A 13,266-nucleotide genomic window follows, 5' to 3' on the forward strand; every position below is an offset into this window, starting at 1 on the left:
TTTTTTACCTAAATTTCATTCTGATGTTTCAACAATTTTCGATAGTTCTCTCTGTATTTTCTAATAGTAATAGTTTCTCGAGGAGATAAAAAAATAATAGAAGTTTAAAATATAAGTTTTAAGATTAGAAAATTTGTAAATTGAAGCTCATTGGATTCATCGTTGAAGTGTATTCGTAAATAATAGGTGGAAACGTCGAGTTTGTAATTTTGAGGTTTGAGTCTGGGTTATAGTTTTGTGTTAGATTATTTTATATTTCGATTAGCGTTTCGGTAATACGATTGCCCATCAAATTTGTTGGTAAGATACATATGAAGTAGAGTCGAGAAATATTATGACATCGATTTGGCTTCTCAAAACATTATATTTTCAAAAATATCTTAAATAAATATCTTTGTAAGGAATCAAAGTCTTCTGTTGCAGTAAATATTTCTATAGCGATTCTCAAACCGTTTCTAAATTATTTATTTTCAAAAAAATTATTTACAAAACGTTCTAGCGTCTATCATTACGTGCATAATACAATACCCAGTTGAAACTTTACAATTGTTTAATGATAATGAATTACGATATATTTAAACTTTGGCCTCGAAAGTTATTCCGCAAGAATATCGAACAAGGACATGTTTATAGAGTTACACAGGATTTTAGGAAAAAATCTTGTCTGTGTCAATATTTTTGTTCATTATCTTATGTATTCCCATTATACAATAGCCAATCATCCTTTGCATCGTCGACTAAGAATCAAAGAACTATTTTCTTGTATTACTTCTGATACATTGCTTTATTGCTCGATAACGAGAATCTCGAGAACGGAGCAGCTCGATCGAACTAGACGCAATTTCACATGGAAAATTCACGAACTGTGGAAGTAGATAAAAGAGGCCTTCTTTATTCTTCTATCGATGATCGCAAGTTGCACTTTTAACATTTCAATTCGATTTCGATAATAGAGCGTCAAGCGACGCACGTTCTTGTTGTGGCGTCATTCACGTCGTTGGTGGGAATCGAAGCAGTTGCTCATCGGCAGTTGTTGCGTCGTGACTCGCGACCGTAGTTCGAGCTCGTATCGCGATTGACTATCGATCAGTTTTCAAGCGACAACAAACCAGGGAAGACTTGTTGTGAATTGTGTTCGAACGCGAATTCTCAGGATACACGGTATATATATCTCCTTGTGCTTGTTTCTTCAATTTATGGTTCTTCGAATGAAATTTTGTCATTTCAAAGAAGATTCAGTAGAGAAACAACAGAAGAAACAAAAGCGAGCAAATTCGAGACAAGCTGTACTTTAAAGATCGATTTCTTCAAGTTCGAAAATTTGCTGTTGAATTGGAATAAATGACACGATCTTAAATAATCAAGGAATGTGCTCCAGTCACGTATAATATATGGAATACGTAAAATGTATAATATTTTTTGAACATTCAGAATTCGAAAAACGCTTGAAACAACAAAGAAAAGTGCTACTTGCGTCTCATCCGTGGCAATTTTTTTAAAAACGCAAATCGTGAGAGCGAGACAGATAAGAAAAAAGACAAATCTTCGAGGTTCTCGTGTAATTCGATCCGAAGAATCGAGAGAAGCTCGGTGGACGTTAGAGTAGTCAGATGAATCACGAGACGAATTGCACAGGCAGAATCGAAGTGACGGAAGAAGGGGAAGTTCCGCGGACATTCACACGTGGATGCTGTGGCCCGTGTTGGGGGATGACGGGCTAAGCCCAACGTCGCCCCCGGCGACGGCCAGCGTCAAGGGGGTGAACAAACTGGCGCCCTTGCTGCTCTGCGCGCCCTGCAAGCCCAGCAGCCACAGGAAGAACCAGAATTCCACGCAGTGGTACGTGCAGCAGGTAAACACAGACTGGCAACAAATTCATCATTCGTTTGTTTCCTCGTTCAAGCTTCTTTTCTTTCTTCATATTCTCTTTTATATCATTTTTCCCTTCTATAGTAGTATTTTTGTTTTGTTTTTCTTCTCTTTAGTTGTTCGTTGTTCGTTGTTGTTCGTTATGTTTCTTTGCGTTGCTGTCTGGTTATGATGATTCTCTTGTTTCATTCTATTTCACGTGTAAACATTTCAGATGTTTAAAGGTAATCGAGTAGCGTTAATTTTCAACCGTAGTTCGACCATGCTACGTGACTTCCCGCGTATACACAAGAAAATCCTTTGGTTATAAGTGTTATACGAGCATTGTAGAGATCTAGTTTCAGCGAGGAATTTCGCGTGGTGTGCTCGAACGTGTTTTCAGCTCGCGCTTGATTATTGTAGAAGAGTTGCTTGCAAGAAGTTAGAGAGCGAATGTTAAGATTATGAGTTTTGGAATAGAAATCAAGATTAATTTTTTCGAAAGCATTTGCACGTTTTTACTTTTAGAAATAACAAAAAAAAAAATGGTGCTTGTCGTTGTGACAAGTTAAAATAATAGACAAGAGATTGATAAAATTAATTATTTATATTCGTGCTTCCATTTCGGTGAAGATCGATGTTGATTTTATTAAAATTACTTACGTGCATTTATTATTAATTGCAAAAGCAACAAATTCTGAAATCTGTCGTTCTGACGTATTTTAGTAGCGTTAAAATCGTCTCTAGGCAAAGCTATAAGTTTGATGCGCTTCGAATGATTCGATGAAACTCCGCGTCGTTCAATCACTAGAAATATCGAATGTTTACGTGTCGAACTTACGGCTGGAAATCTGATTCTATTTTGTTAGAAAATGTCGAAATTTCACAGCCTGTTCGTTTACCTTAATAATGCGATTCCGTTGTTCCGTTGTTAAATGACTTAGATAATTCTCGTTCGTGTCCGATAAATCATGCGAAAGTTTGCTCGAACAGATTCCTCGAGTTTCGATTACAAATCGTTTCTTCCATAAATTCGGGAAATTTTAGTATTCCGATTAATCATTCGATTTCAGTTATTCGTGTTATCGCAGTTATGGCTATTAAGCCAGAATGTATTGCATTATACGTGTGTTTAATATATAATATAATATAGAATATAATATGTAATATAGAATATTCGCGAGTATAGTAAATTTAAAAAAAGAATACCATTCACGATAAGGATTTCTATTTTTGGAAGTATATTTGATGCTTTTAGCAGTCTTGTATAAATACCGCATAATCTGAAATGTCATTGCAACACGATTACGATATAATGATAAGCTATCGGAAGAAATTGCTTTCGCACGTAGAATTTGTTTGGTATTTCTGTGATTCGTAAGTGTGTCACCTACGTTTATTGTGCATGCCTAAACGTTTGTTGTATATATAGTACTGACCTCCTCGTGCATGAGAACGAGAAAAAAGCATCGTGTATCGTTGCTGTTTCACCATAATGAATTGTCAAATGAATTCGTTAAATGAATTTAATGAATCAGATGTTGCATCATAAATGTTTCAATTAGATTGGTATACGACACAAGGAAATTCCCATCTTTTTATATCGATTTTCCTCGGATAAGTTTATCGATATATTTTAATGTGATTTAATCATGGGATCGCCCCAATGAGAATACTTCATTTATTTGTACTAATATATCATTAATATACAATACAAATGATGATGACAAAGCCTAGTGAGGCTTTGAAACTCACAAAAATGTTACGGTTCGATCAATTCTTTATTTGGAAATATTTGAAAGGAACAGCTAACATCGCAAGAATTCACTTTTCAAAGCGAGAAATTTACACAGTTACAGCTATTGTATTGTAAAGAAAAAGGTTATTCAAGAAAAAAGGGCAAGACGGAGAAAGTGTGGTTCACAAAAGGCAAACTTACAATGTTAGAATTAACCTGAAGACGAGAACCATTGTGCTGCGTATTCAGCCAGGCATATGAAACACTAAATTACTTCGTTTACATTCGCTGTAAATTCTTCAAGGAAAAGAATAATTTTTCCATTGTTTGCCTTTATCCAATGACAATAACTTTTCCATTACTTTATAACGCTCTTGTTATCAAACTTTTTTCTCTCACATATCAATCGAATATTGTTTTTACGTCGTTCAGTACATTTACCACGCACTGTATATATTGTAGACTGAAACGATTCCAAGTAAAATATTTTCCCTGTATGGGAGTCGAAGAAACAAACGAGGTCGTACAAGTACAACTAACACCAGAAAAATGTCGTAATTAATCATAATTTTTTTCCTGAGATATATACAGAGGAAAATTTTTTTTGTAGTACGCGGTGTTTTCCCATGTATTAATGATTTAGTTTCTCTATTCGCGGGAGTTTTATTTAAATACTCGCATGCTTGTTGATAAATGTGCGCACGTGGAAGTGGTTAAATCGGATAATCAGGGTCAGAGTGTCATCGGAACTGTATCATTGTCGTTAATGACCAGGATGTACGGCATGCAAATAAAGACGATAACGTATGGTTACATTGACCTAATCAACGATGAATAAATCGACGAGGATCTCTTTTCATCCACGTACATATCATTCCGGGGAGGATAATTGGACGATAATTAAAAGCAAATAATGAGTTGTCCATCAGGGAAATTGGCTTTCGTTCGTGCAACCAGTTGTAGAAATTATTAAAATGGCCATTTCATTTGGTACGTGATGCGGCACGTTTCGTAGATATGGTAAATTTTTCCCTTCCTAATATCACCTAGTTTTTTTTACGTCAGTCGATCGACTTTTAACCGGTTTAATGAACAGTAGTTTCCTATTTTACGTCAATTCTTTGTTATTTTTTAGTTCGCCGTGCGTTGAATTATGTATACGAGGAACAACAAATGTTTCGTTTGCATGATTTAAGAGTTTTCATTTCGTCTTACACTGGATAAGCTTCGATTAGTTTTCTGTATGCTTTTACGGTTATGGAATACGTATATGGAAAATGTCGATACGTTGGGTTGACATTTTTTTTATCTGCGGTTGACTCATAGATAGAGTCGACGATTTGAGTAGTCGACGATAGAATTATGTCACGATCAAACAGACGATACGAGACTTTAATATCAACGTGTGTGTGCATGTGTATATATATATATATATATATATATATATATATATATATATATATGCTAGAGTAAACTAATGTTACAGCAAATACATAATGTACACATATCGAATATTTAGGAATAATCGGAATTATTGCATAGTCACTAGATTTAAATAGGGAACTTTAGTGAGAAATGGTAACGTAAAGGTCATTCGTTGTACTACTTTAACTGTAGTTTTGTTGTCTGTTTTCTTTAAACGTAGTGATCTTCGTCTGTCGTAGAAATTGGGTTACGTAAGTAAGTATATGTATGTACAAAGAGAACGGGAACGCGAAGTGATTAAAGGTACTTTGACACCTTATTTACCGGTACATGAGTCATCCTCGCTGCTGCCAGCAGTTCGTTTAATTGCTTATCTGGGATCGTACCTTACGTACCGACCTACGGAGCCGTGTAATTATGCGTTGCCTGACCGGAAACCGGCAGCAGTTTGTACTTAATCGAATTCCCTTGAGAAGCAAAAAATTTTCTTTGTTTATGAAACCTTCTGAGCAACGTGTTCGCCAGACACGCGTTACACTTTCGATCTGTTCGCAGTTGTGGCTCATTATGTAGCTTATTCATGATCTTTGTCGTGTCCGACACAAGAACTTATTGTAAAACTATCTTTTATAATGAAATAACCATAATCTGCAATTTCGCAATGTTTATCTATTTTTGTGTCTGTCGTCTCGAAGAATCTAAACTGTCTTTGGCAAATTCTCTGATCGTGATCCACGTGAAACTATAACAAAATTCTGCGATCGACGCTGTTATTGCACTTTGTACAAAGAACATTTTTATTTTTTTATAGTAAAGTTTTACATAATACGAACTTCGTATAATTTGTCGTAAGTGTTCTAGTACTTCCAATACAAAAGGGAGCATACGATCGGCTTTAAAAGTAGTCGATTTGACTAGTCAATTCTCTCATTTAATCTTAACAAATTACAATTCATATAGATACAATCATAATTCCTTACCATCGAGTAGCTAACTCTCCTAACACTCGATCAAAGAAATCCAGCGAGTTATCAACAGTTAACATGTCTGTGTATGTGTCCTTCGAATTTAATGAAGAAAGAATAGACTCAGAGACTGGAATCGTCGACCCTGATCTCCCTTTGGAGAAGTTTCGGCACTGTTAACACGTTTGAGTGCATTGTGTTCTTTATTGAGGTGTTTCAGAGTACACACACTGAGCGTACGTGAGTGGCTTTTGTGGCGGGCATCAACAAAGCTCCGCTTTATCAACGCTCGTTCTTTGAACTTCCGGCACGTCTTGGTACCCACGCGACATTTTTCTCACTCGACGCAACCCCTTCTTCTTTCTCTTCGATCACTCGTATTGTCTCTTATTCAAAAGTCTCCTCGACGGTGAATCATTCATTTTAAAATAGCGTGCTGAAAACGTGGAAGACACCTCGCTAGGTTATTGTTACCAAACGGAAATCCGTGAATTATAGAGGATTTCTGATTAGTCAGTAGCTACACTTGGTAGAGAGACCAATGGAGGAAATCGAATGTTTACATCGGATCGAAAATAAAATTGGGTCAGTCAGGTTATTTTAATCGTGTAGTGCAAGTACGATACGACGTAAAAGTGTTAGGATTAATATAAAACTATTCGCGACTTGCAGACTTAGAATTTATTGAAATAAAAGTATATGAGATCTTTTGCGGAATAAATTACTGATTAATAATTACACTGCGAGTTTTTATGCAAATTTATACTCCTGCTATAAGCGTAATTAGAGAAGTGGAATCTAGGTAGAGATTAGTCCCACCTTTTGAATATTACAGTGAGTAAAAAATTATAGCAAGCGAATTGTCAAGATGATTTATTATCACACATGCGATACACACACAATAGTTTTCTACACCGAGTGTTAAAAAATATTCCTGAACCAGATCTGGACTTTAAATAGCGTTAAATTGTGTTCACAAGGAAATATTTCCTAAAACGTATGATTATTTTCATCATTATGGAATCACTATCGTAGGTTTTTGTCGCAAGACTTTTGCGGAGTATACGAAGTCAAAAATAAAGTAACCGCGGGCGAAAGTAAAAATGCACGGAATGCTCAGCCCACGGGATGATTCGTGACGATAGTGCAGGGTGTAACGTGCACGCAGAAACTCCGGAGGATTAGATCATCGCGTGAATTTATCTAACAGGCTTTGGAAAATTGTTGCTCGAAGCGTTGCGAAACCGTTTAGCAGAATGACTGTTATCTGCTCCGTGGCGGCCACGGCTCTCTCTCTCTCTCTCTCTCTCTCTCTCTCTCTCTCTCTCTCTCTCGATCCGTTCCTTTTATTGCCTCGCAGGTTTCTAATACTCGTACCCAATAATTATAGATCTTATTTATAGCGTTAGAACGTTCCTTCGTAATTCTTTCAGATCGCAGATTACGTTTATTGCCTGCCTGCCTCCAAACTAAATCGGATCCTGCCCCTTTATGTACAGATATCCCCTGCTCTCCCTTTCTTCGTTATTTCTTATGGTTTTTCGAGCGTTAAATTTTACATTCACTCATGGCGATTATAAGATAACGAGATAAGAATTATATCCTCATTTCGATGATTATTGCCTAGGAATAACACAGGTTTGTAATAGATAAAGTGTTTCTTGTTTCTGTTTCATATCTTCGTAAACGTTTACGATTTATCGAATAAAAATATAATGAAGGAATGTAATACGATACAGGTCTGTAATAAATCAAAAACTCTAAGATCCGTAATAGATGCACTTTGGTATGTTACCAGCGAAACAATACATCGCGACCTTAAGATTCCCACAGATAAAGAAGAAATATCCAAATTCAGTAATGGACATAACATAAGAATTAACAACCACCAAAATCCACTAGTTGCTCAATTATTTGACACGACGGATCAACACCAGGGGCAGGTAAAAAGACATCACCCTCCAGATTTAAACATTAGATTCAGCTAGAATCAAACATAAGATAATCATTTATTATTATTCACGTTGTAGTACCACGCTAGAATAATTTACTTATAATTCTCAATGAAAATTCATTGTAAACTACTTCCAAATAAAAAAAAAAAAAAAAAAAAAAAGAGAAAGGCGTGTAATAGATCATTTCTTCGTTATTTCCTATATCTTCGTAAATTTGTGCAATTTACTGGCTAGAAGTAGCATAGATTGAAAATACACCAATCTTTTTGATCTTCCTTTTACGTCTTCATAAATTTTGTTCTAAAAATCCATAATTAAAGATCGTTCCATTAATCGGTATTCTAATAATCGAAATTTTATTGTACGTAGAAGTCTGAACAAATTCATATCTGACATCTAGATCTTCGCGTATGTTCAAATTTGCACAAGCATTCGCAATCAGTTAATAACTATGAAGCAATTTGCACGAGAAATCCTTGCTTCAAATAGAGCGACGTGCCATTTCACAGAATCTAATTTGACAGATCGATGGCAAAACCGTCACTGCTGTGCACGGTGACCCTGTCTGATTCACGGTTGGAATATTCCAACGGGTTTCTCGAATCGTGACTTTAACATCGATGTTTGCGCGGGTTGAAAGGTGGAGGCGGAGGTTAGCATCGCGATAGTCGGGGTGGATTTCCATGTATCGATCGCACCACAAACCATTCCTCTTCTCGTGGTAATCCGATGTTAAGCTTTTTATAGGCCGACGCTGGAATAATAGAGGAGGTTGTGGTAGTTTGTACACACATCGCTTTTGGTACCGTCTTAGCACTGATGGTTCACTTTGCCACGTACACGGCTCCAACAACGTCTTTTGTGATGGAAGCTTCTGCGAAATCAAAGAGGAGGAGTTGAATGAACGAAGAAGGCGGTCGAATTATTTGGGACGTTAACGAGGAGGATGTTCCAGGCTTAATAGGGTTCGTTCGATTGACACGTTCATCTCACAGAGGTTGCTTGTGCGAGTAACTATGTTGTAGATATAAAAAGACGTGCAACTTTTGTTTTTTTTCTTTCTTCGACATCTCTCACTGTTCTCTGTACAATATCTGTTTTCGAGATGATACACGAGAAAGAAAAGTTCGCATTTTTTCATCAGGGAAGCCAAGGTTCGATAACTTCAAACCACAAGAAAGCAAAAATCAGGCGCAATCTCCTACGGTTGTTTAGCGGCGGTTACACCGAAATTGCAGAAATCTTCGGAGTCGACGCAGACAGATTTCTATTCGACAGAATTTTCTGACGAACAATGGACAGTTGACGTGTTCCAAGGAGGCGTCTCCAAGGACGAAGAGAGGGAGGGGGCTGTATAAGGACCTTAAGTCACGCTCGGGTTCTCCCTGTAGACCTCTAATTGCCAGTTCGTTCCGGAACGTAAGCCACATTTTTTCAACAGAGTTTTACTTGCATCTAGACTCCGCTGCTACAGAACTCATCATAATCGAGAAACGCAGCCAGTTTTCTTCGGGACCGTAGCCAGTTTCAGGTCATCTTTTTTTGTCGTCATCCTTGCCTATACCTTGTCGTTTGCCTTTTATTATCTAACTGGATTCTCGTGCCTTGGAAAACATTTTTGTCCAAATTTTTTGACCGTCACTAGCAGAACAATCGACTCTCTAATTCATATGAGATTCAATTGAGAGAAAATTAATTTATTTTCTTTAAAATGCAAGAATATAGAAATAGAAAAGTAAGAAATAAAAAAGAAAAAAACTACTGAACTGTTGACTAGGCTACAGTTAAATCTTCTTCTTGAAATCCTCTGCTCTTTTGATCGTCCATCGAATCGTCAACAATAAAAGCTTCCGCGTACGATTAGCAATCAATAGATAGGAGTAGTACAGCACTACTTCCATTCTTCATGTAGAAACGCTTTCCTTTTGTAGTTCCATCGATCCAATGGCTGTACATTGTATGCATATGTCGGTCCCTATCGGTGCAGTTAGTAAATGTTGCATATTAGAGGCATAAATGGCAATGACACGGTTTGTTTCTTTCTGTGGCGATTCTATACGCGATTTCAAGAGGGAAGAGAGACATAGAAGACACGCAGAAGATATAGAGAGAAAGGGAAACGAGATCTTATACGGGTTCTCCGTATATTCCTCACGAGGGGATATTACGATTTTCTTGTTGGTTTGCAGGTAAGTTATCCGACGGAGGGACCGGATAACTTTGGTGACGTTTTTAGCGTTGCAAATAAAACAGCAAACGTGTGTGCAGCGTGTTCAAACGAGAATCCTATTTTTAGTGGTCCCTGTTCCTTTGAAGGCCCCTTAACTTATTCCCTTGCAGCAGTTTCCGAGGATGTAATTGGCTGTGAATTCCAAGATCTTAGTTCCTTTGCTAAGAAATTAGTCTGTTGTTGAGTCTGTCGAGTCTGTTGTCCTCCCTGTCTAGGTGTCTACGTGATTCGAAGAGAAAATTACGTATATTGTAATAAATGTCATGATTAGCATAGTCATCAGTATCAGATATATAATATCAGTTATCGATAAATAGCATACAGTTAAATACCACGTCTATTTTGGGAAAATTTTACATTTCCTGAGATTAGAATATTTTAATATTTGAAGAAACATCGTCTGATAGTTGTATAAGTACTTCTTGCCTTTCTTATCGATACGACGTGTAAATTGATATGGAAAATGTACTTCGGTACCAGAGTTTGGAAAGTACTCGTGTTTTAAATTTTGTTATGTTGGCAAGTGAGTTATTGGTCTTTTTTATAAAACGAATAATATCGATAAATTCCATAAGATATATTTCTAAAATATACGTTTGTTTATCGAGTCGTTATGATTAAAATGGAAACAAACTTAAGATATAGGAGAAGAATAAGGGAATTAAAAATTTGGTATAATATAATGCGTCGGTTTATCATAAATTAATTATTCATCGACGAAGATACTAGCTTAGATATGTCTTTCGTGGTTAGTTCTTCGAACGTTCGAAATTCTCGCGGTCCCATAGGACTTGGGACATTTCCAAGTTCGTAAAATCTCTGAATTCGAGCAATGCGATGGAAAACTTAGGGCATGGAGGATCGTAAAGCTCGAATGCTTCGAAGTCCTAGTGTTCTCGATGATCAAGTGGTGCTATCGAGTTTAGAGTTCTGGAAATTCTGACTCTCGAAGGCTCGTGTGACTTCTTCAAAAATCACGATTACAGATAAAAATATGGGGATAGAAATACGTCAATAGCAATCGTATTCCTAGTACGATATTTCAAATCGCTTCATACAAATATAAGATTTACAAGAATATTGCTATGATTTTTACATTTTAGGTACTCTTACGGGATCATGAATGTTCATGCAATTCCTTCGCGTTACTTTGCAAATTTTCTATATTCTTCCATCGTTTTGTCGTATTTAAATTTCTCGAAATGTATAAACACTTTTAAATATGATCTAAATATGATCTTCAGTAGCAACAAGCAATCACAAACAACTCGTACGAAAAAGCAAACTCTGTAACAAGTTCATGAAATATTAAAGTTCTCCTTCGTCGTAAATAAATTGTCTTGACTTATGAAAATTACTTAACTCGCGGGCAGACACGCGCCATAATTAAAGCTTAAATACCAATTAAGAATCTAAAATCGGCTGTTATTCCCCTGCAGTTTACGGTACTGAATCACAAAGAAAACACTTGGATAAAGATCTCACCCTAGCTTCCTATCGTTCCGTGTTTATCGTACCGCGATGATATTACGAATTACGATGGTGTCCGGAAGTGACTCGCGCAGACTGAACATGGCGTGTTTATTTCTCGATTCGTGTTTGCATGAGGCTGCTGCTTGTAGTCGTGTTTCTGTTGGTCTCCTTTTGTTCGTCGGGTCTCCACGCGTCGGGGGAGAGGAAACGAGGGTTCCGGCTGGTTTTCCAGCTTGCACGATTGTTAAAAACCAGACTCAGCGGAGCCGCTCGTTTATAATCTCCTGTAATTGCCATCCACGGCTTGCGTTTTGGAATACCGGGCTGAAAATAGGTGAAGGATCGTGTGATGAAATAAATTTGCGCCTGGGCTGGTTATTTAATAGTAGAAATGCCAGAGTTTCTTTTCTCCTCTATTTCTCTTAAGTATATTTTTGGTATTAGAAAGAAATCGTGTGATGAAACAAATGTGTGCTTAAGCTCAATATTTATTTCTAGAGATACAAGAGTATCGCTTTTCTGATATTTCGCTTAAGTATGCTTTTGTTCCAGACGACTAAATATCGTGATTCAAGTTATACTATTATTTATTTTATTTCAAGTCGCATCGATTACTATGACCATTAGCGACTATTTTTATATTCGGTGGCTTATTAGATTTTATTCGATACTTTAGCTTCTTTACAAAAGTTGATAATCTTTTGTTGAAACGGAATCGATCTGAGGATATCCTCAAGTCTATTGTCGACATAATGTAATTCACGTCGTAGCTAAATCGGTTTCGTAAATTCTTGTTAAAAATGAGAAACAGTTAGAATTCTTGTAACTTGAAACAATGAGGTTGTAAGAGAGAAAGAAAGAGAGAGGAGAGACGGTAGATCGCGAGGATAAAGCGTTTCATCCGGTTAATCACGATCCAAGTTGTAAAATGGACGAACGAGGTCAATTCGAAGCTGGAAGTCAATTATTTCAATAAATCCGCCGAGTGCACGACGTTCATTGATTAGCTTGTCCCCGTTAGAAAGATGGTTGTGCATGACAGGGGGTAGCTAGTGAAATTAATGGCGTAAATCATCCCCTGGTGGCGTGCTTTTGCCTGTGTAGCTCGTTGTATACGTCGCCGTCACCGCCTACCTATACCCTCGACGGATGTCTGCCTTTTTCTTGTCGTAACTTTCGCCATTTGCTTCTACTTTGCAGCCCACGTGGCGTTTATGGGGCGAGGAAAGGGGCGATGGCGTCATATACACGGTGTACCTGAAGAAGGTTCGATATCACAGGCCTACCAGGAGTCTCTCTGCATCGGTGAGTAATTTATATCGAATCTCTTCCAAACCTTCGAATACCTGAATTTCTTAGTTTCTAAATTTCCAAACCTCTGCATTTCTGATTATGAAATTCTTTAATTATACAATTTCCATACCTTTGAGTACCTCCTCTCAGTCCCTGAATTTTTCATTTATGAATTTTCCAATTTCCGAAATTCTCAATTCTTGCATTTCAATTTCTGTACGTTTAAATTTTTTTGTTAAAAATCTTGCCAGTATATAAATATTCGAAATCTGACAGATCTGCAAATTTGAAAAATGTTCAACCTCTGCAATTTTTAGGCGTTCCGACTTAACGATTTTG

The 13,266-nt window shown here is 37.0% G+C and overlaps 1 protein-coding gene across 5 annotated transcripts in view; it reads left to right on the plus strand.

The window, feature by feature from the left end:
- The window catches only part of Rgl (Ral guanine nucleotide dissociation stimulator-like), a 43,665-nt gene that overhangs the window by 26,045 nt on the left and 4,354 nt on the right, over nt 1–13,266 (plus strand). For 2 of the 5 annotated variants that reach the window (XM_069109168.1, XM_069109170.1), the window contains exons 2-3: nt 1,640–1,852; nt 12,835–12,939. In XM_069109168.1, the coding sequence (XP_068965269.1) occupies nt 1,640–1,852; nt 12,835–12,939 (318 nt within the window). Of the gene's footprint in view, nt 1–1,635; nt 1,853–12,834; nt 12,940–13,266 lie in introns of all 5 variants that reach the window. The other 3 variants (XM_069109169.1, XM_069109167.1, XM_069109171.1) reach the window with 2 other exon arrangements.

The sequence above is a fragment of the Bombus flavifrons genome, chromosome 3 (genome assembly GCF_040668555.2).
Source record: "Bombus flavifrons isolate JBK064 chromosome 3, iyBomFlav1_principal, whole genome shotgun sequence".
Taxonomy (NCBI): Eukaryota; Metazoa; Arthropoda; class Insecta; order Hymenoptera; family Apidae; genus Bombus; species Bombus flavifrons.